Genomic DNA, 25,615 nt, shown 5'->3' with positions numbered 1-25,615 from the left:
AGTATATGACTGAGTCAGCTATTATTCTGAACTAAGTAGTATATTTAGTGGAGGAAAACTGTGCTTTTACTGTATGTCTATTAGCAGCAGAATCCAAAAAAACAAATAGATTTATTTATTTTACGTTTTAAGTTTATGTTTGTCTAGTGAAAGTTATCTTGTGTGGGGCAGTGACATCTGTAATATTTTTTTAAAAACCGACTGTGTGCGTGTGAGGTTCAGCAGCAGCTGCACCTCCCCAAAAAATGCTATATATTCTAATCTTTTCTATTTTTCAATACTTCTCAATTTTGAAAGGGTCATTCATGAAATCTATATTTAAAAAAAGGGTGTTTGTGTGTGAGGTTCACCAGCAGCTGCAGACCCTATGAAAAACTATATATTTTAATCTTTTCTGTTTTCCAGTACTCAGTTTGTAAAGGGTTTCAGTGATATCCATATTAAAAAAAAAGGGTGTTTGTGTGTGAGGGCTTTGTTCTGGGCATTTTCAACATTCAGCGACCGCATGTAGAACATTGCAGATGCTGCCAAAAAAGTCATCTGCCATGCCACCAACTGAAGCAAGCCCATTGGATAAATTAAACAACGAAAAAAACTTAGTGTAAGGTGCAAGAGATAAAAATGTTGAAATGCTAATCATACGCTAAATTTGGAACATTACACAGCACGCATCATGGAAACTGGAGAAACTGTACTGTACTGTAAAAATCAGATTCAATCATTAGATGGACAGAGGCATCAGTAGATATTTTGACAGGTAGATACTCAATTGTAAAGAGCTGCGTAATTTGCCGTCGCTATATAAATAAATGACGATGCTGATAGATGAAGGTGGCTCAGACCCATACTAAAAAACTTCAAAAACTACGTACACAATACATTGCCAGAGCATTTATAGGTATCCAAGAGCAGGGCTTTCCTTACCTTGCCACTATATAAGTAAATGATGATGCTTATAGACGAAGGTGTCGTGCAGTCATACTAGAAAACTTCAAAGACTACGCACACAATACATTTTCCGATGGCCAGAGCATTTATCAATATCCAAGGTCATAACTTTCATACCTTGTTTTACTTATATGCTCTGTGCCATAATGATGCTGTTCTGAATCAAACCAGGCAACTCGTATGTATATATATATATATATATATATATATATATATATTTATGGGGAAGGCTGAAGAATCAGTCCCCCAGGGAAAGCTACGTAAAGGGAACTGGCCGAGACTTGCAGTGGAGGTGGTTCCCAAGACCCATGTATATAAATATGGATTGAATATCAATAATATTTATATGTTCTATTAGTGAAAATGTAAAGCAGATAGTTCAGAGAGGCCAATCGTTATCCTTCCCACACTTGTATAATACTCACATTGATGCAGATGAGGTTGCCCAAAACATCTTAACAATGCAATTGAGAGTCCACATTCTGAGAAATTAAGTGGACAGATTTTGGCCCTGGCAAAGAATACATGTAGAGATGGAGATATAATGGCTGACGATCTATGCTAAGTGATAGAGTTAGAAAACCGTATGGACTGATTAATTGTTTTTGAAATTGAATGGGAGAACACAAATGCAACAATAGCAAAATTACAAAATTCTTCATTAAGACATCTCGGTGTAGACCACGGGAGGGCTGTCAAATTTTAGCACAGGGGGCAAAACTCGACTCAGGAGCCTTTTAAGGACATTTTAAAGGAAAAAAATGCAGTTGGCCCTGTGACCAAGCCCAAGGTAGCTCACTATAGGACTGGCCTAGGAGCAAATGTCCCTCTGCCTCAAAGCCAAGCATGTCCCTGCTGCAGGGTTTGGCCAAAATTAGGGATAATTGGGACATTTGTGAAGGTATCATTTGAAAATAAACTGGACATGACTGGAAACTAATGTAAATACTATAAATAGTAATATGGGAGCAAAAACAGGTCAAAATTACATTGTTTTACCTATTTTTAACAATTTTTATCTAAATCCAGATCTAAAACCAAAACCTTTCACTATTTTTTATCAAAACCTGTCACAAAAACAAGACAAACACGATTTAGAGCTAAAACCACATCCAAAACCCCATATCTAATATAGAATGAAAGACTTTTAGTAATTACTGGCTTTTTACCCTGTTCATTGTTTGGTGATGGCTGAGCCACAGCAAAGCCAAGGGTCAGAATCCTCTGACTTTAAGTGGAGGCAGCCAAATTTCAGTTCAAGAGAATTGGAAGTGCTGGTACAGCTGGTGGTGGAAAGCTAACAACCGCCAGCTCTCAACCCCAGCTAAACAGCGGATATGAGAGGATATCAAGTGCAGGTCAATGCCATGGCTCCAATTAGAAGATCGAGAAACAATCAGCTTTTTTTTGTTTTATCACAAATTGTTTTCTGCATACCTAGTACAGTTCTTCTAAAATTTGACAAAACATAGGCACATTGACCAAAGTATGGCAGACCAACATCTTTAATGACTTTAAAAACTAAAACTACTAACAAATCCTACATTGCCACCTTTTTTAACTCTTAGAAAAAGTTTTTCGCTGAGTAGCTTTCTGTTATTAATATGTGACCCATTACTATCTGTATGTATCTCTGCACAAGTTTTTTTAAATCATTTTGGACAGTATACAACATTTTTATTCTTATTAGTATGCAACATTCTTCACTTTGAACATTTGACACAGGTGACAGGACCTTAAGTGTCACCTTAAGCACAAGCTTTGTGACCACCTCATACATGCTAGGGGTACAGGTGGTGGTCCCCCAGCTTCCTTGGACCTCAGTCCCCTGGGGACAATGGCATTGACCTGCATAGAAGATTAATTGGTGCAGGGCATGTGCCGCATAGGCTCTGTCACCACATCACTATCCCCCAGAGGTAAATTTCAGGTCACAATACATCCATAAAAAATTTCAATGAATAATGTTTTGTTTTAATAAATATAGACACACCCAACAATATAAATATTTTTTTAGAAATATGCACTTGCATTTTTAGCACTTGTTAGTTTGAATGCAAATGTAACTCCTAAATTCTTTGCATTTATACTGCAAACGAGTCAGCCTATTGTAAAATTTGAGTATGGTCTTCAAGATTACTGAGCATTTTCAGTGTAGATCATTTAGCTATTTAAAATGTATGCCTAGCTAAAATTCCCCTCAGGTCAAAGATATGTTGTTTTATTTATTACAATTTTTGAAAAAACATGACTGCACATATACTCACAGACTTTCACTAAAAATATTTTTAGAATAAAAAAAAGGAAACAGCAATAGGTGATACGTAACCAATGACATGTGATTATTGCAGTAACAAACCAGAAACAATTACAATATAGCACACAGTATGCTAAAATACAAAACAAAAAAACAGCGCCACACATAGTGTATTCCAACTTAAAACCCAATAGTAATACATAAAATGTGATAGGTAACTGCGTATCAAAGAACTAATTCTTAATGGCTTATCTGATGCATGATCGAGGAGTAAAGATTCTTTCTCTTCAATTTTCCATGTTATGAGGATGGATCCGAGTTGGAAACTAAAACTGCAGAAAAAGCAATATAGTTTAATATGTTCTTTTTTAGATATCCAGATAGATAGAGACTTATAGGTGTATGTGTACAATATGAAACTTTCTTAAGAACATATAATCAAATCAATAAATCTGCCAATCGAAATTACAAAAACTTTAATAATTATAGAAAAGTCATAAAATCAGAATTCTTAATATGCATAAAAACAAGAAAAGTGAGACTTATCTGCACTCCTAAAATAGCAAGAGATGTTCCAGTATAGGACACACTTCTGGCCAGAAATAAATTCCCAATCCAAGCTGTGAGGAAGAAGAAATCCAATAGGTACAAAACCGACGCGTTTCATCAGAATTACTCTATCAAGAGGTATTAGCAGCACTCAAAAGTGGTTGTTTAATAGATCCATATCTCCAGAGAACATCAATCAACACACCATCAATAGTCGGACTTTCCGGTACACCTTCACTTCCGACCTTACAGTGATGTCACTTCCATCCACAATCTATAGCGGTGGATTATGTCACTTCTAGTTTAAACATGGACGCAGATAATACATTTATAAAAATAAATCAATACTCGTTACAGACCTTTCATATAACTACAAGTACACAGTATCTATTCAAATAAATAATTATTCAAAAAATCCATTAGATCATAATGGGATCACAATCAATATTTACATAATGCGGACACCATTTTTATGTTGCTGTATTCCCATAACCAAGACATATACAATTACTAGACTCATATTCAAAGTCAATTATGAAGTATATAACATACAAAAAATTATAGCATACAAAAAATTACTATCTGTCTAGACACAAAAATGCTGAAGGTCAGCAATAAGTACACATATTTTAAATAAAGATGTATGGACTTCATTTTGTTGGTAGTTTTTATGCCACATAGTTAATTTTATACAGACCAAAACCGATTTAGATATATAATAATCATTACTCAATTCACCAGTATAATAAAAATGAGCAAAATAAAAATTAAATTAAAAATAATAATAAATATTAATCATTTTCCCCAGCACCAGTTGGCACTAGAGGACCAGCGAGGAGAAAGTATATGGAGCGTACGTCTCTTCAACAAAAAGTAAGTGTCACTTACTCCAGCTACAGGGCTAGTCTAAGTTCTCAGTACTAGTGATGATAGTCTAATATGCATGCTATAGAATGTATTTGCAATCAGCATTAACTGTAAAAATATATTTTATGTTCAGTAGACATTAAAAACATCCTAAAAAATGTATTTCATGAATAAAATCATTAATCCTTATATTATGATATTAATTGAATTTTTTTTTCTGTGTGTTGTTTTGCGAATTTACATTCCATATAAGTATTGAATGTATCCGGCAGTGTCTTGCGTAGTAATGCCGAGCCGTCTCACACCCGAATTCATCAGCGCATGTATCTTCAGATCCGCTCCTTGTTGAATTCTGGTGTGCATATGCCTGAATTCCGTGTGCTCAGCATGCATGCCCTAATAAATTAGGGCCGTTGTGTTTAACTAATAGCAATACCATTAGTTAAACACAACATTTTGGTTTGGTGCAGACTTAGAGGGGCATAAATCTACACATCAAAGTCTTAGGTGAAAGTGTCTAATATGCCACAGTGGAATGCAGAGAAGTCCATGTAGGAAATAAAGATGTTACTATGTAGCGATAACCAATGCGTTTCAGCTTTAAGGGTCTATGCATCAAGCATATTTGACACTTAAAAGATGCGTAAACGGCTGTTTCTGCATCTATTAAGTATGTCTGCTCTGCATTACATGCCTAACGGAGGATATTTCACAGAAATATCCTCCGTTTAGGCAAATACCGTGCAGCATCGCAGTCCCCATAGATTACTATAGGGCCTGCAATGTTCAACAATGCATGAAGCTTTGATAAGCTTTGCATTGCGCAGACAGGTAATGTCATCTCAGGATGGTATTACCTGTCTTTTCCTATGGGATTCTGCTGAAGCCTCTCTGGGTTTGCGGAATACGGTTCAGTGGAAGAGCTGTGCACATGCAAGTAGCACTTCCTCCTTTCACTATTAGTAAATAGGAAAAAAGTTCACAGCACAGGGGTCACTTCGCTGGAGTAGCCCCGGCACAGTGCATCTTAGCGGTGCATAAATATGCATCACTGCGATTTGTAGCGATGCATATTTAGTAGCACCACATCTTATTGATGCATAGACCCCTTAGTGGTCAAAGCCTTCCTCAGAGATTTTTCACAAATGTAGAGAGCTTGTCTGTCGGAGTTCATCATAAGGAGCAGGAGGCTCCTCCCATCAGAGTCACATTGGTTAATAGCTGTAGTGAGCTCAGTGACTGGTGGATGATAGAAATGTTCCGTTGATTAGTATGTTAGAAGTTCATTGAAACATTTGTACATTAGAAATATACTAAGCATAAAAAACTTTCCAAGGTTTCCTAATCTAAACAGTGGAATATGGGGCACTGTAATAGTCCAATCACTAATATCTGAGCTGCTAGTGTTAGTGGCTGCAATGAGCTGCGGCAGTGTAAGTGAAATGGTATGCAAATGACTGTATAGAATCGCTATTTCTGTGCATATACTGGTTTTTTTTAACTCAGTTTTGTGAATGAAAATGCATAGCAGTAATATGTATGAGCTACTCCTAAACAGTTTTGTGTGATGATGTCATTGAAGGGCTGTTTAAATCGTAAACAGGCACTTTACAATCAGTGATGGAGTCAGCTTGTCATATTGCAAGTTCTCCAAATCAATATGTCAGGACTGATACATTAGCATGTACTTTGAGCAACAATAAAGGCAGACATTTCCTTGTTTGTTTGTACTGAAAAACAATTAACACTGCTAATTATTTTATTTATTTTTTTAGTATTAGATGAGTCATTTGGTGAAGTGAAAGCTTCCAAATATTTTTTAAACTGTAGCATTAGATAGCAAATGTCAAAGTTAAGCACTCCTCCCTTTTAAAGCATTAAAGCAAATGTAAAATGTTATATGATATGGAGTAAAATTATGGAATGTTCCAATAAATATTGATCATGGAATATTATGATGATTACTATTTTTACCTGTGACCATCTCTTTTTATGACGAATTCTCTGCTTGTCTTTCAGGTGAACATATAGCAAATTTCCACAAGGAAGTGTGTACTGCAGCTTTCCACCATAGGGCGTAGATACAATAGTTTGTATTTTTAATTCTGGTGTACTACTTTCATAAAATACTTCCTTCTTGTTGAGTGTGAATACTCTAAGAAAACAGATTTTAAAATTTCAGATGATAAATTAAAAAAAACATGATTCACAGGAGCTTCAGTTGTTTTAATATGTGTTTTATCTGCTCTCATTCTACTATACAGGTAGGGGACAAAATTGAAACATCTGGGTAAATGAGGGACATCAAACTAATGCTAATTAAGCAATAGGGTAATAGGGGTAATATTAATTAATAGGGTGTTGATTAAGCAAATAAGATCACAGCATGGTCAGCATCAGGTATAAAAATGCTGGACTGCTCTCACTGCTTATAATTGGAGCTGCAAATGGAAACCTCAGTGACTCTGAAAGAGGGGTTATAATTGGGGAATGTTTGTCTCACCTAGCAATGCATGTTCGCATGTTCAGTGGTGCACAGGAAGAGCAAAGGTAATAGACTACCAAACAGTGGAGGAAGGGAATATTGTAACATGAATAATCTTAAAATATGACCAAGTGCACGTGTACAACCAACCTACAGAACTCTACAGCCCAGAGTACTTGTTTGCAAAAATAAATTGTTCTGGTGGTCCCGTAATGTCATGGGGCACATATTGCTGCCATGACTGAGTGCAGGCAAGGTCAATGCTAATCGCTTATTTATGTTACTGAGTGGTCATCCCATATTGCAGGTATAGGTAATTTTTATTTTTAGCATAAGACACCAAATTTGAGTTTTTATCCAAACTAAAACATGATAAACCTGTCTTAGACTGATACATTTCTCTAATTTATACTTAATTATACAGTTTTAGCTTATTCATTCTTATATAACGGATTTCATTGCAACAAGTTTTCACAAAGTCTAAATATCAGCAACTTACATGCAGTTCTGAATAGATCTAATGTGACAATGTATTAATTGTGTCTAGTGCAATTTAAAAAAACCTTGACCGGAATCCTAGAAAGAATTCCACCACATAGACACTTCATTAGAACAGAGCAGCAAAACGAACATCACTAGACTCCTTCACACAATGAGGACATAAGATATTGAAAGAAAGGGTAATGGCAAGCTCTAACTCCATCCAGCACTCCATGACAACAATAATATACCTACTTTTTTACTAGCCTTACAAGGTGGAGGACCACATTTATGTAATACACACAGGCAACTCCACAATATCCATACCCAAAGTTCAATCCCACTACAGTGGCAACAGTGGTTACAAATATATAAATATTCTATAGGCAAAAAACCTTATGGTTTAACATGTCCGTTTAAGGTTTTTTTACACTTACACACCATCTAATATGTAAGAAAACTATTGAAACTTATTCACTCAAACTCCAAAAAGCAATGAAATTACAACGATTAAGACAGAACCCTTAATGGACGTTTTCCTTGAGCAATACAGACATGGTGCCATCACATCCTGCGGTTAGCTGCAGATTCAGCACTATCATGGAGTGAGATTTCTGTCACTCACAAAATAGTGGATCTGCTAATTCACAGATTTGTGTGTTCACTAGAACACATACAGTACTATTACATTTTCTTAGTTTAGCTTTATCGTAGTTTAGGGCCTGGGTGTCTTAGAAAGAGATAGTAAAGCAACTTCATAAAAAAGTAGAATTACAAAATAACAATAGAGTTAAATTACATTAAATACTCATAAATATAATCATTTCCCAAAACCATTCCCGGCATTAATTAATTCATTTTCACATACAATAAATAACTCTCCTCCCCAAACTCTACCCCACATTCAATTAATAGCCCCAAATCACCCCAGAATTATAATAAAGGTTCTGTCACCTCACCTTAAATGAATAGACCCCACTGTTAAATTAAATAGCTCCACCATCACCCCACAAATAAAATAGCACCCATTAAATAATTACCCCACCTACATTCCAACACTAATTTAAGAGGCTACCTCCCACCCAAATTGTATTAACGGACCCCCCCTCACACATTCTGTTAACATACCCCTCCCATCTCTTGCATGTTATAATAGCATATCTCCCTCTCCCTCACAACATTATAACAACATATCCCCCCTCCCTCACAAAATTATAACAACATACCCCCTCTCACAACATTATAACAACATACCCCCCCACAACATTATAACAACATACCCCCCTCACAACATTATAACAACATACTCATCCTTCCTCACACGTTATAACAACATACCCCCCATGCATTTTATAATAACCCCCGACATAATTTTCAATAACATAACTTCCCTCCCTCACATATTATAACAACATACCCCCTCACCTTTCCCCCTGTTCCTTTTACCTATCCTCCTGAAGATTTCTCCTCTCTCACTCATTTATTTTCCTTTTTCTGCTTCCCCACTTTTCTCTCTTAGAACATTCCTAATCCCAATCGCTTCTCTACTGACTTCTCTCTTCTTTGCTTACTTGTGCCTCACTCAGAACTCTCACTCGAATGCATGTGGAACGCACAGTTTCACTTCCCACTCCCGTTTTGTGCTACGGGAGCCCAAAAGGTAAAAAAAAAGTTAAAGAGGCAAAGCCACAATACGTACAGTGAAGTATTACATCTATGTAACACTTGGACACTGCAATCTTAACCACACTGCAGGGGGGTGGGGAGGGGGGGGCGGGATCTTGACCACACTGGGAGGGGGGTGGATTCAGGATCGCATCCACACTGCTGGGTGGGTGGGGGGGCAGTTTGGGATCGCAAACACACTGCTGGGGTAGGGCCAGATCAGGATCGCTAACACTTCTGGGGCAGGGGGGATCAGGATCGCTATCACTGCTGGGACAGGGGAAGATCGGGATCACCACCAGTGCTGGGGCAGGGAGGGGTTCGGGATCAGTCTGCAGTCTATAGAGAGGGGCTTTTCCTAGGGGGAGGGGGGTCTATGAACTGGGGCAACATTTGATAGTATGTAAAGTTACTCAGGTCCGGGGAAGATATACATGTATGTATAGTAAGAACACCACTACTATTAATGCCTTGGCTGTCAGCTCATGTGAGCTGCAGCATAAATCCAATCTCTCCAGCTCCAATCGCAGCATAGAGCAGTTTCAAATCTCCCGCCCTCAGCTCAGTGCAGTAAATAAATTAACTGACGTCACTAATGGGTGGGTAGATTAAAACGGGCTCTGTAACAGCTGCCTCTGGCACCGCAGGGACCTATTAAACTTTATAATGAGTTTGGTGCCAGGGCTAAAAATGCTAGTGTGTGTCCCCCGAAAGCCCAAAACCCCAGCCATCCTCCCTGTACCTCGCAAATATGGCTAATTTTTCCAGCAAACAGAAGGAAATTCCTTAGCGAGAGGGGTCAGCCACATTTGTACTCGCAAATGAAGCCATTCTGAGTACACCCAGCACAAACCTCTATCTGACATGGGCAACGTTATGAAATTCTGTGAAATCCCCTATCTTTAAAATGGGGCATATTTTACCAAATTGTAAAAAAACTGTAAATTTCTCAAAATTTTAAACCCTCAAAGGCACTCCTCAACCCTAATAGCTTTCTAACAAAGCAAACTGCAAGTCTTAAAACCTCCTGTACACTGAGTTGTACTCTCCCAAAAAAAAACAGAAAAACTGTGACTTTTGCAAAACAGGAAGTGAAAAAAAGCGTTGAGATTTTGAACTTTAGACTTTTCCTAATTTGTCATTTTTTATTAGTATTATCTGAAATTCAGCTTTAATATTTTTAAAATGAAGCCCCTCAAACACTATTCCCCCGCCCACTAGATTTAACATGGCGGAATGCCGTTTATTAGATGCAACCTTAATATAAGTGCACGACTGTGCCCTTAATTACAGTACAAAACTTTAAATCAGGCCCTGAATCTCTGTAAGACATGTTGCAAACAGAGTATCATCATCATCATCATCAGCTATTTATATAGCGCTACTAATTCCGCAGCGCTGTACAAAGAATTCACTCACATCAGTCCCTGCCCCATAAGAGCTTACAATCTAAATTCCCTAACATACACACACACACACACACACACACACACACACACACACACACACACAGACACATAGACAGAGACTAGGGTCAATTTGATAGCAGACAATTAACCTACTATGTTTTTGGAATGTGGGAGGAAACCAGAGCACCCAGAGGAAACCCACGCAAACACGGGGAGAACATACAAACTCCACACAAATAAGGCCATGGTTGGGATTCAAACTCATGACCCCAGTGCTGTGAGGCAGAAGTGCACCACCCTAATTTTATCCCTGCAGGGTCCTAACGTGCTTGGTAGCAATGCTCCATTGTCAGAATGTCTTGGTGAAAACATTTCCCCTGTTCATGACTTACACTACCCAGGTTGTCAGGGAAAAAGTCTAGATGGGAATGTAAAAAATGAATTTCAAGTGACATTCTGCAACCCAAATTCTTGTAGTTGTCCAATAGTTAATTCACAATGGACATGTAATTGGCCTCTTTTCTGTTCCCTAAGAATCCACGCACAGCAACCTTGAAGAAGGACCAAGCAACAGACTCAATTTCCATTGATTTTTGTGTTAAATATTTAATGCTAAGCAGTTTCTTTATTTGAGGGCCTACAAATATACCTTCTTTTAGCTTTGCTTCGCTTAATTTCGGAAGCTGTTCCATCAGATAACTGAAAGTCTGGCCTTCTTTATCCAGAGCTTTCACAAAATTCTTCATTATGCCCAACTGAATGTGAAGCAGAGGTAAAATGATTTTATACAGCTCAACCAATGGAGTGTACTTGACATTTTTTTCTCTCCAGCAATATGTTTCTCTATCTAGAAACTTTTCTGTAATATAGTGTGATATAGTGATTTTTAGTAACGATGTAAAGAGAGGGGGTGCCTTTAGATGAAATTAATGAATTGACTAAAAAAACAACACGGATAAAGTGAAGCGTAAAATAAATAAAAATACTTATTTAATAAACACAATAATGTACATAAGTCAATAAATAAAAATGAATAAGTTATAAACAGTAATGTTGTTGATGAAAATAAATAATAATAGAAAAATTATAAAATGCCAGATGTTAATATCAGCAACAAAGCACCTGATCATTATCCAAGATGCATGGGTTAGTATGTTGCAAGCAGGCTAGTCTTATATATATTGCAATGAGTTCATCACAGACATAATCTTAGACAAATATGCAGAACCAATTTCTATGCAGTGTGTGTTCAGAAATCGTTAGCATACAGTTCCTGAAGTGAATGGCCAGTTCACTTAATTGGTAGCAATAATAAATGATCTTTATATGCTTCCTATTTAGGTTCTAATAAAATCCAGACGTTAATCTTATGGCACTTGTTCAAAAACACAGAACTCAATATCGAGAGAGAAAAAGTAACCGTCTCACTATATAATAAGAGGAGATTTTTAGGGAATTTTTCTCAATTTTAGATTCCACACGGACACAAAAATACCTTCCAATCAAGGTCTCTCCTTTGTGCTCTAGGTTGTTTGCTGCACAGTTCTCAGATAGTGTAACAAAAGGTCCCTCTTTGTCCGTATGGAAAGAATGTATGGCAAGCAAAGATCAGATACAGCAAATACCTGCTTGTCAACCCAGTCAAATGAGAGAGGCACATAGATTTTTCTTATCTTTCTTTAAATTATTTTGTAGGTCTCTCATAATTAGTAGCATCATAAAAAGAGGTAGTAAACCTAAAGGAATATACCTATATAAAAATATGAAAAAACTTTTTTAGTCAAAGAGCTCACTTGAGGGGTGCGAACCCGAGTTGCTTGGTCAGCTCATGTGTATCCTAAACCCCTGCACCATGCGCAAACCCATAAGGTATTGCATAGGATGTCTTTCCATACAACAGTGTATTCTATAAGAAAACTACTCATCCTCATGTTACTCTTGCTATTATTAATAATCTCTCTGTCAGAGTATCTGATTGTATCCAATAGTCAACATTTTGTGCCTATCTGTAAATTCTACCAATTTTAGTGTCTCTGCTGTCCCAGAAAACTTAACAGCAGTGCAACCTTTAAGTCACAACAAAGATTCCATCCATGCTCCTCATACATTCCCTCCAACAACACAGCCATACTTTCATAAGTTTCTTTCATGTCCACTGCATAGGCCAGAGGCACTGAAGGGAGTTTGTTCTCATTATGGTGTAACACTGCTTTCAGACTATTCTTAGGAATCAATAAACAGTCGTCACTCACTAGTATTGTACTGAACACCAAACTCAATCATTAAACCGTTAACATCAGTACATACACACATGAAGATGAAGAGAGTCTTGCCGAGCAATTCCTGTGATTAAATACTTTGCTTTTTAAACTTAATTTCTCAAAAATCTTATGTGATATCACATTTCTGAAAGTATATTTGGATTCTATATCATGTCGGATGCAAAATGGCTGTTGAGTAGAGTTATTGAATTCTGAGACCACTTAATGAATCCCTGCATTCTGATTTTGACAATGTACACAAATTGTGTACATTATAAAAATTTGTGGATTCTTAAAAATGTTTGAAAGAAAATGCTTTAGGACCAAGTTGTCACTAAAGACCATGGGTTCCTGCAGAGTTCCTATGAAGAGTATACTGTAAAAATGCTCATCATTGTCCTTTTATGTGACCAAATGGTAAAAAGCAATTAAATGCATTCCAATACTGGACATATCATCTTTTATTTCAGATACACACCATGGCTGGAAGAGGGAAATGTACATATATAGATTTAGTTAGTAAACATACTAGCATGTAAAATGATCAAGTTCGATTGTTAATTCTCACCTGTAGACTTCTTCGATTACAGTGACCAGACATTCCACATAGCTGTTCACATATCGTTTCTTTTTACCATATTGATTTTCAGAATCATCAACAAAAGCATCATCAAAATAAATGTGTCCCTCAAAATTGAAAATGTCATCCTTCATTGAAAATTTGTATTTGTCCAGTCTGGTAGAGGGAAAATATAATTGAAATTAATGTTATGACTACTGGAATTTCTCCTCATGAGGAATCTGCATAGTCTTACAAAAGCTCACCCTGCACACAGTTAAAATATTGACTTATACCTGTAAAAAATGCATTGTTATTATCACTCCTATTTACTCTTGTGTATTGTCTACTGACAAAGTTATATGGTAAACTATTTCTCACAGGGCCCTTTTGTTTTTTCTACTTATGTAGAATTAATGACATTTCACCCTTACCTTTTGTCAAACGTAATAACCCTATTGATTTATACAGTATGCTTATACATACTGTAACAAAAGGAGGCATTTAGATGGCAATATGCAGAGAAAGCAGGGAAGTAAGGTAAAACATTTGTGCAGCAATGCACCTAGATTGAATGTAAAGACCTATGTGTAACAAACAATAGTTTAAGGTTGGTTAACTTACATGCAGAGAAATCCTTCCTCTCAGCAAACAGACAGGGTGTGCCTCTTTAGGGCAAACAGAGCCAGTGATGGGGCGTTTCCTTTTAAAGAGAAGGTGGGTGTGTCACCTGTTCATCAAGCTAAGGCTGGGGGAGGAGTATCAGGTATAAAAGCTTGTTTGTATCATTTGTGCCCTGAGATCAACGCTGGGGAAGCTGGCTGGTCTTGAGAGAGCTGAGCTATGTCTAGCTAGCTTTTAGGGTCTCCAAGTATTGCTGTGAAATCTGTACGGTGTCAAAACATTTACTATCCTGACAATAAAACTACATAAAAAGGAAGAAGTTGTTCGCGTGTGCTTCAGCAGTAGCGGGCTCTTGCCACAATACAAACAGAGAACCCTGTCCTATTTAATTCTGCAAGCTAGATTGTGAATATATATATATATATATATACACCTATATACCGGTATATATATATATATATATATATATATATATATATATATATAGATAGATAGATATAGATAAAGATATAGATATAGATATATATAGTTATATATATATATATATATATATATATAGTTATATATATATATATATATATATATATATATATCTAATATATAAAAGCCTAGCGGCGTGTGTTAGTGTGTGTGTGTGGAAAAAAATATTTTCTCAGAAAGGGCTCATCCAATTGACCTGAAATTTGGTATACTGACATTATTTGACAAAAAAATTATAATAGTGAAGTCAGTTAACTTCCATCATCCCCCCATCCCCCGTGGGAGGGGTAGTAAAGGCTAAATTTACGAGTTGAGGGCTCAAACTCATTTTCGTGAGGTAATTTTACCTCATGAATACACATGCGTAGTATACTTAACACAGTGAAGAAACCTGATGAAAGCACCATATGCATGGACGTCATTACCGTGCTACCCGCCTTCCTAACAACTTGGCAAACACCTACTATTACTACTCACGCCTTCCTAACAAGTCGGCAAAAATTACTACTCACGCTCTGCTGACAAGTCCGCAAAAAAACTACTACTGACGCTTTCCTAACAAGTCAGCAAAAATTACTACTCACGCTGTACTAATAAGTCTGCGAAATATAAACCACAATCCAACTTCTATAGCCCTCACTATCAAAAAATAGCAAACAAATTCATTATCTTATTTTTATATTTTTATTCTTATTTAAATAGGGAGATCAAAAAAATACGCAAATGAAGAAGAGAGGCGAAGGGCGAAAACTGCCCAAATGTGCAAATCAAGACAGAGTCAGAGTGAAGATATGCGAGAGCAGGAAAGAGAGGCAAATAGAATTGCAATGAGACAGTTAAGAGAGAGTCAGAATGACCAGAGTCAGAGTGAAGATATGCAAGAGCAGGAAAGAGAGGCAAATAGAATTGCAATGAGACAGTTAAGAGAGAGTCAGAATGACCAGATGCGAGAGCAGGAAAGAGAGGCAAATAGAATTGCAATGAGACAGTTAAGAGAGAGTCAGAATGACCAGATGCGAGAGCAGGAAAGAGAGGCAAATAGAATTGCAACGAGACAGTTAAGAGAGAGTCAGAATGACCAGATGCGAGAGCAGGAAAGAGAGGCAAATAGAATTGCAATGAGACAGTTAAGAGAGAGTCAGAATGACCAGATGCGTGAGCAGGAAAGGCAGGCAAGTAGAGTTGGAATGACACAAGAGAGAGTAAGAGTGACGAGATGCAAGAGCAGGAAAAAGAGGCAAATAGAGTTGCAATGAGACAGTTAAGGGAAAGTCAGACTGAAGAGATGTGAGAGAAGGAAAGGCAGTCAAAAAGATATGGAAGGAGACGATTAGCTGACGCTAAAAAGAAAAAGTTAATGACAGATGCATTACCTTTAAAAGCTAACAAACATGAAAACGCAGTAGACCAGCACTACTGTGGAAACAGGAATGTAAGATGCGAGTTTTGTAACACAAAGAATTTTTTGGCCGAAAGGCCACAAGATGTAAAATTTACTCAATGCTGCCAGAAAGGAAAAGTTAGATTAGAGCAGCAGGATTTTCCTGACATTCTAAAAAAAATGATGACAGAGAAAAAAATTGATAAGTATAGCAAACTATTTATGGAAAACATAAGAAATTATAACAATTCTTTTGCTTTTGCATCAATGGGAGCTGCTATAACTACACCAAAAGGAAATGGACCTTATTGCTTTCGCATTCAAGGTCAGATTTATCATAGAACTAGAACTTTACATCCAGAAGATGGGCAACGAAAGTTTGCTCAACTTTACATACTTGATACTGACGATACTTCAAAGAAAAGAGCAGATATGCCAGAAAATAAAGATTGCGATGAGCGTATTATGGAAAAAATTGAGAAAATACTAAGAGAAATTAATAAGTTGGTGGAGGCGTACAGAATGTTACATGAGGTTGAAAAAGATGCTAAAAGGGAAGCAATGAGGAATAATATGGAGATGCCTAATATTATGATGGCAATTAAACAAGACCGAAAAAAAGATCCTCGACGTTACAACGTAGCAAGAGCGAGTGAAGTAGCTGTGGTATTTGAAAATACGGATGGGGAACCTCCGTTTAATAGAGATATTTTGGTTCATTTAAGACCAAAACCAGGAGTTCCTCCTTTGAAAAGACTGAGCATTCTTGATCCCAATCTTGATGCTATGGTGTATCCACTATTCTTTCCGCGTGCGGAACAAAATTAGAGCACTGAAATTAAATTGATTGGAGCGAATAAGAATGATCTCTTGACTATGATGATGTTTTACAGCTATAAGCTGTCCGTAAGAGATGAGTTCAATCCTCTACTCAATGGTGGAAAATTGACTCAATAATATATTGTTGACGCTTATGTCAAAGTTGAAGCAAATAGATTAAATTGGATCAAAACCCATCAAAAAGATTTGCGAGTAGAACAGTAGAGTGGCTTGATGGACCACATTAATGAAAGAGCTGAAGAGAGAGGGATTCCTCCAGGGAAAATGGTAATTTTACCATCTTCTTTTGAGGGAAGCCTGAGAAATATGCAACAAAGATACCAGGATGCAATGGCTATTGTGACTAAATTTGGGAAACCAGATATATTCATAACTATGACATGCAATCCAAAATGGCAAGAAATTGTAGAAAACCTGGAGCCTTGGCAACAGGTAGAACATAGACCTGATATGGTAGCGAGGGTTTTTAATTAAAAACTTAAAAGTTTACTTGAAGATTTGAATGAAGGACTATTTGGAATGCAAGTGGCAAGAGTTCACTCTATTGAATTTCAAAAGCGTGGACTTCCACATGCACATATTTTATTGATTATGGATTCAGAGTCAAAGTTAAAGACAGAGGAAGATATTGATAAGATGTTGTCGGCTGAGATACCTGATAAAGAAAAATTTCCACGACTGTATGAAATCGTCACCACAAATATAATTCATACGCCATGTGGCTTGAGAAACCCCCAGTCCCTATGCATGGACAACTGAAAATGCATGAAGAATTTTCCAAAAGATTTTTGTAATGCAACTGTAGGAAATCTAAACGGTTATCCAAAATATATGAGAAGAAAAGGGGTTGAGCATGAGGTGAATTGAAAAATATTTGACAATTCATGGGTTGTACCTTACAACGCATATTTGTTACTGAAATATAATTGCCACATCAATGTTGAGGTGTGTGCATCAATACAAAGTGTGAAGTATTTTTATAAATACGTATATAAAGGACATGATTGTGCCAATGTTGAAATTAAAGTAGATAAACATGATGAGCCTGCGAAGCATGTAGATTCGAGATATGTGAGTGCTACCGAAGCAATATGGAGAAAATTTGCATTTCCAATACACATGCAGACACATGCCATCATACGATTGGCGGTGCATATGCCTGGACAACAGAGCATATTCTTCGACACAGAAAATATGGAAGACTTTGTACAGAGATTGAATAAGAATTCAACTCTGATGGCTTGGTTCAAGCTGAATGAAACCAATGAAAATGCTCGCCAATTTTTTTATTGAGAAATTCCTGAGCATTTTGATTTTGAAAAGGGAGTTTGGAAAAAGAGACAGAGAGGAGGACACAAGGTGATTGGAAGAATGTACTCAGTGGGGTTAAAAGAAGGGGAGAGATATTATTTGAGATTAAATTTGTTACACGTCAAGGGAGCTACAAGCTTCCAAGATTTGAGAACTGTTGGTGAAGTGGAATATTTGACTTTTCGTGAAGCGGCAAAAGCAAGAGGATTTTTGCTTGATGATACGGTGTGGAAATCGACTATGGAAGATGCAGTTGTGTGTAGTATGCCTCGGCAACTACGAGATTTATTTGCATACTGTAACAAAAGGAGGCATTTAGCTGGCAATATGCAGAGAAAGCAGGGAAGTAGAGTAAAACATTTGTGCAGTAATGCACCTAGATTGAATGTAAAGACCTATGTATGAAAAACAATAGTTTAAATTTGGTTTAACTTACATGACTTGAAATCCTTCCTCTCAGCAAACAGACAGGGTGTGTCTGTTTGAATTGCAGAGCCAGTGATGGGTGTTTCCTTTTAAAGAGAAGGTGGGTGTGTCACCTGTCCATCAAGCAAAGGCTGGGGGAGGAGTATCAGGTATAAAAGCTTGTTTATATCATTTGTACTTGGAGACCAACGCTGGGTGAGCTGGCTGGTCCTGAGAGAGAGCTGGACTATGTATAGCTAGTGTTTAGGGTCTCCATGATTGCTGTGCAAGTATACGGTGTCAAAACATTTACTATCCTGACAATAAAGCACCATAAAAAGGAAGAAGTTGTTTGCGTGTGCTTCTGCAGTAGCGGGCTTTTGCCACAATACATTTGCGTGTTTGGCTCTCCGACTGATCCACGCAAATTGTATGAAGAATTTAAACAAGATATGATGGAAGAATACTGTCACAGACTTCAGTCGCAAGACCCTACTTGCAATGAATGTGAGGGCTATGCCCTTAGAGATATTAATGATGTGTTAGCTTCCCATCGAATGAGTTGCGCACATTTACGGACTTCCGAGTCCTCCAGTTTATTTGCCAGAGATTGATCAAGAAATTGATCAAGAAAAAGAAAGACAGCAAGCAGAAGAAATGAGCCTTACGTTGAATGAAGAGCAGAGAAATGCATATGACAAAATAACAAAAGCTATTTCGAATAAACCTCAAAGTGAGAATTTGTTCTTTATTGATGGCCCTGGAGGAAGTGGAAAAACGTACCTTTATGCTAATTTGATCCATTTTATGAATGGGATAGGAGAGAAAGTGATTACTGCTGCCTCGACAGGCATTGCAGCTAATCTTTTAAATGGAGGAAGGACAGTCCATTCCTTATATGGACTTCCAATTCCAATTAATGAAACATCTGTATCCAGAACTAAGCCAACATCCGATCAGGCTAAGAGCCTTCAGCTCGCAAAATTATTTATAATTGATGAGTGCACAATGGTTTCTAACCATACACTCAATACAATAGATCGTCTTTTGAGAGAAGTTATGAAGAATAATATACCCTTTGGGGGGAAAGTGATTTTACTGGGAGGTGACTTCAGACAATGCTTGCCGGTTCTACCGCATGCAATGAGAGCTGCCATTGTGTTTTCGAGCACATGGATGCAATTTAAAAAACTTGAATTGAAGATTAATCACGATCGGAAGATCCTGAATGTAGTGATTGGTTGTTGAAGTTGGGAAATGGAGCTTTTACAAATGAAGATGAATTTAACGAAGAAACGATTGAGATACCACACGACATGGTATGCGATGATATTGTTAAGGAGATATTTGGCGAGAAAATTTCGATCAGCATGGTTAAATCTATGTCGAATCGAGCAATTTTGTGTCCCTTAAATGAGGATGTTGATAAACTTAATGAAAAGGTGATGGAAATAATGGAAGGTGAATTTATGATTTATTTGAGTGATGATGCAGTACAAGCAGACGATGACACTGAGAAAGAAAATTTCGCAGTTGAGTTTTTGAATACCTTGACTCCTTCCGGAATGCCAAGGCACAGATTAAAAGTTGGAAGCATTATTATGCTATTGAGAAATCTGAATGTTAAGAGAGGACTGTGCAATGGCACTCGATTAGTAGTGACAGCACTGAAAACGAATGTGATACAAGCAGAAGTTTTGAATGGCTCTGCTGAAGGAGAGAAGGTGATGATAGCTCGGATTGACTTATGTCCATCCGAAACAGGACTGCCGTTTAAGCTAAGACGGCGGCAGCTCCCTTTAAAGGCGGCATTTGCTATGACCATTAACAAGTCACAGGGTCAAACACTTGACCGTGTGGGTATTTATTTACCAGAGCCTATCTTTGGTCATGGATAATTGTATGTCGCATTTTCACGAGTACGGAGAAGCAGTGATGTGAAAGTGCAGGTTATGAATACTGCCCTTCAAGGAAGACTGATTGAGCACAGCGATAAGGTGTTTAGCAGAAACGTTGTGTATCGAGAGGTTTTAGAACAGTAAGACGATGGAGATTAAGGATGTGGCGATGAAGATGAAGGATGAGGTGATGGAGAAGAATGATGAGGTGGTGACATGTGGACAAAACCACGTTAAAAAAGGGCGCTTACGTCGGGAAGTAACGCTCTTCCCCTGAGGAGGCCTGGCCTAGCCCCAAATGCATGACAAGAACCTTTTTAACACCTTAAGTAGCTTGATTTGACTAGAATGCATGAGTATCATGCACGGGTTAACTTGTATATATATATATATATATATATATATATATACTGTATGGACAAAAGTGTTTGGCCACTCCTGCTAATGATTGAAGTGAGGTGTTTCAATCAGACCCGTTGCCAGAGTTGTATAAAATCAAGCACCTTGCCATGCAGTCTCCTTTTGCAAACATTTGTGATACAATATGGCTCGTTCTGAAGAGCTCAGTGACTTCAAGCGTGATGCCATCTTTGCAATAAGACGGTTCGGGAAATTTCATCCCTGCTGGATATTTCACAGTCAACTGATATTATTAGAAAGTGGAAGCATTTAGGAACAACAGCAACTTAGCCACGAAGCGGAAGACCACGTAAAATCACAGAGCGGGGTCAATGACTGCGCAGGCGCATGGTGCGTAAGTCGCAAACACTCTGCTGATTCCATTGCTGAAGAGTACCGATCTTCCACTGGCATTAATTTAAACACAAAAACTGTGCGGCGGGAGCTTAATGGAATGGGTTTCCATGGCCTAGCAACTGCATGCAAGCCTCACATCACCAAGACCAATGCCAAGTGTGGGATGGAGTGGTGTAAAGCACACCGACACTGGACTGTGGAGCAGTGGAAACATGTTCTGTGGAGTGACATATCACGTCTCTCTTTGGCCAGTCAGATGGGCGAGTCTGGGTTTGGTGGATGCCGGGAGAATGCTACCTGACTGACTGCAATATGCCAACTGTGAAGTTTGGTAGAGGAGGGATAATGGTATGGGGCTGTTTTTCAGGGTTTGGGCTAAGCCCCTTATCTAAAGTGAAGGTCCATCATAATGCTTACCAAGTCATTTTAGACAATGCTATGCTTCCGACTTTGTGGCAACAATTTGGGGAAGCCCCTTTTCTATTCCAACATGGCAGTGCACAAAGCAAGGACTACAAAGACATAGTTTGATGAGTTCAGTGTGGAACAATTTGACTAGCCCACACAGAGCCCTGACCTCAACCCCATCAAACACCTTTGGGATGAATTGGAACGGAGATTGCAAGTCAGGCCTTCTCATCCAACATCAAAGTCCTGACCTCATAAAAACTCTACAGAATGAATGGACACAAGTTCCCACAGAAACACTCCAACATCTTGTGGAAAGCCGTCCAAGAAGATTGTAAGCTGTCATCATTGCAAAAGGAGGACCAACTCCGTATTAAAGTATATGCATTTGGATACAATGTCATTACAGTCCCTGTTGGTGTAATGGTCAAGCGTCCAAATACTTTTGTTCATATAGTATATATATATATATATATATATATATATATATATATATATATATATTATATATATATATATATATATATATATATATATATATGAGACAGGCTGGACCTCCTCTGCCACCCTTTCCGTTATTGCTAGGGACCGGCTTGGCTTGTCTTGCTACCATCCCCTTTCTTTCTCCCAAATTGTGCACCTCCTGTAGCAGTGGGATGAGCCTGCTGCCACCACTAGGCTCTTACACCGGCTCTAGAACCACTTCCATCTGGGTGACTTTCACTGCTGGTTAACCCCCTTGCTGGGCACCTGGGCTGGTACCCCTGACCTCTTCCTTTAGATCAGGGTTGCCTTGGATGGTTCCGCCTTGCCTATTACACTGGCCAGAGCTGCCAGGTAACGGGCAGAGCGTTGGTACTGGAATGCTGGGTCCCAACCTCAGAACAGCTGGATAATGGATTAGATTGTTCTAATCTGTAGGTCACAGGAATTACAGCAGGTAAGTAGTCATCAAAGCAGGATCTTGAAGCAATGATGTTTATTAGCTCAAGTAGTCCTAACAAGAACAGTTACACAAGCTAGTTTTTGGTACTATCGATCTTTCCAGAAGTTACAGATGGTATGATACTAATACATGGTCAAACAGTGCACTTTTTATACAGTTTTACACAAACACCCTGGCAGGAGGTAATCCAGCCTCTTGCCTCTCTAACCAATCCTGGTGCTGCATACAGCTTGCACATAAATCAGCCTGGAGGGGTTTAACACCCTTTTACATTGCTGCTAGAGGCACCACTATGTCTGAAGATTTTCTGTTGACATACAGAGGTGCACTGCACTCCTAAATAAAATAAATATCTGCAATAAGTTATTTATAAGTGGTCCAGCCAAAATATATATATATGCACACTCCATTTCAAAATAAAAAAGCTCTGGTGGTCATGAAAATTTTAATGTGTTTTGACAAGGGTCTGAGCACCATACTCAATTTGCTTCGAACTTTCCACAATGTTTTGAAGTGGATGGGACAAATTTAAACATGAGGGTTAGAAGGAAATAATATGCTAGAAAAACCTATGACATAGTAATTTGGTTGTATTATACATGGCTAGTAAATTTATTGTTGGGAATAATCTTTTGCAACAATATATTAAACACTAGTTCTCTATTAGCACTTGAACATTTATGTTGTGATCCGCAAGTTTGGTCCATTTTTTATTTTGTTTTGCTTCATAGAGGAAATGCTGCTGACCCCGACCCAGAGGGAGATGACACCCTGGCCAACACAAGACTCCAGACTGAAGAATTTTTTAAATAATCACAATATTGGAAATATATATATATATATATATATATATATATATATATATATATATATATATAATTCTCTGTAATATTAATAGATCACCAAATAAATTACTTTAAAAGAATCAGTATAAATTGACTAAATTATTTTCAATTCTCAATTAGCATTACTAAGCAATTTAGTAATACAGTATCCTGATTATAAGTTAATGCTTTGGGTAAAGAAGCATCTATCCTTATTCAGGAGGTCAGTCTAATGGTAATTCAATGTTTAGACAACACAATGGCACTGTGGTTAGCACTGCCTCCTCACAGCTCTGGGGATATGAGTTCAATTGTATTGCCCATTCAGAGTGGTTCAGACACAAACAAAAGAAGTGGTAACACCAAAACTTGTCCTACACACAACGTTTCTTTGCTTGACCGCAGATAATCTGATGTGGTGTTCATCCACTTTCCAAAAAAAGTGATCGATCCAGACAATATACTGTCTCAAAAATAGCCCAGCATATCGAGTATGTTCACCATAATGAGACTAGAGTTGCTTGGGCACTTAAATATCCTTAGCACTCGGAGGAAAGGTGCATGCAATTTGAATCTTTGGAATAGAGACAACTTTGCACAAATCTCCAAGATAATACGGACAGGCCGCGGCGTTGTGATTCCATGCAAACAACCAGAAAAAGACATGGTTCCTGAAGGTATCATGCACTGTGCTGCTTGCAAAGGCTTGATCGCAAAAAATGAAAGCTAAATCAAAGGTGCGCCAAATCCAAAACTGGTAAAAACAGAGCCCAATATCTTTGTGCCTTTGCTCAGCTTGTTCCACCTACCGTTAATTAGGGCTTATAGAATCTTTTGAACAATATGACCCAAGATGAAATGTTATTCACAAATAAAAATGACAGATGCATTATGCATATGAGGAAGCATCTCTACCACTGGATCAAATCAGATGTCGGCAAACAGGAGTACATTAAACAGAAACCTAGGCACAAGTGATCATAGTCAATTGAAGAAGAGAAGGGGCAGTTTACAGATGCTGTTAACTACCTTTTCTTGCAGAGACATATCCGCAGTGCCGTACATAATACAGAAAATTGACCATACAAAGTAAAACAGAATAGAAAAATGAATGGATAAACCAAGACTCCAAGGGCTTAGCAAATACAGTGAAGTTGGAGGAGGAGAAAAGGTGTAAAGACAGGAGGGAAGAGGGCCCTGCTCATAAGAACTTACATACTAAAGGGAGGGTAAACAGATCACAGGCACAGAAAGGAGTCATTAGAGGGGAAAAGGAGCAAGATGAGCACAAACAGGGAAGAGGGAGGTGAGGAGATTGAGCATGGAGAGATTGTTAGGTGGATGGCTGTTAGGCTTTGAGGAACAGATTAAATTTAAGTGCTTGTTTGAAGGTGTACAGATTAGGGGACAGGCGGATAGAGCAAGGGAGGTCATTCTCGGCAACCCCGTTCTACACAAGATCTGCGTCTCTCATCCAAACTCATTACATCCTCCCATTCCCGGATACAGGACTTTTTTCGGGCTGCACCCACTCTATGGAATTCTCTCCCTCGCACAATAAGACTATCCTCTGGTCTACAAACTTTCAAGCGTTCTCTGAAAATCTAAATCTCAGACAATCTTATAATATTCCTCAACCACCCTCTTAACCTCACTACTTTAGCCTATTACCGCCTGTTACACAATTTCACACAAGACAACTATCCCCTGACCAACATTGTTGTCATCCTAGGGTCATCCTAGGATCCAGTTTTCACACCCCCTGTTCCCTCAAGAATGCGGATTTTCTTATGCCTATTACCCTCATTACATCGGATGACTTCATGTTCTTCTCTGCTTTCGTGGATTCGGATGTGCAGGGAACTTCATTTCCGCTACCTTGGTATCTAAACTCCATCTACCTTACTATTCTTTGCCGCAACCTCTGGTCCTCACTGCAGTGGATGGTAACCGTGTCAACAACAGTTCCATCTAATGAGTCTAGTCCGGTTGCAGGTAGGAGTTCTTCACATGGAGTGGATTAAGTTCCTTATTCTCCTGCAATCTATCAATCCTATCATCCTGGGGATACCATGGCTAAGGACACATACTCAGCAATTCGACTGGACTCGGGCCCATGTAACATCTTGGGGTCCCTTCTGCAGGGAACATTTCCTGTCCAAATTCCTTTCTTGTATTGCTCAAGTTCCTTGTTTATCTGTATCTGCCCATTCGGCTCTTCCTGGACCCTATATAGAATTTCTGGTTGTGTTCAGCAAAACC

At 38.1% G+C, this 25,615-nt stretch overlaps 1 protein-coding gene across 1 annotated transcript in view; it reads right to left on the bottom strand.

Annotated features, from left to right (window-relative positions):
- LOC142143230 (chitin synthase chs-2-like) overlaps window positions 1–25,615 on the bottom strand; it is a 182,243-nt gene that overhangs the window by 88,862 nt on the left and 67,766 nt on the right. The window contains exons 6-7 of the mRNA XM_075200941.1: window positions 13,490–13,657; window positions 6,596–6,776 (exon numbers count right to left, since the gene is read on the bottom strand). Of these exons, the coding sequence (XP_075057042.1) occupies window positions 6,596–6,776; window positions 13,490–13,657 (349 nt within the window). The remainder of the gene's footprint in view (window positions 1–6,595; window positions 6,777–13,489; window positions 13,658–25,615) is intronic.

Source organism: Mixophyes fleayi, chromosome 3 (genome assembly GCF_038048845.1).
Source record: "Mixophyes fleayi isolate aMixFle1 chromosome 3, aMixFle1.hap1, whole genome shotgun sequence".
Lineage (NCBI taxonomy): Eukaryota > Metazoa > Chordata > Amphibia > Anura > Limnodynastidae > Mixophyes > Mixophyes fleayi.
This window is presented reverse-complemented; position numbering and strand designations above follow the sequence as displayed.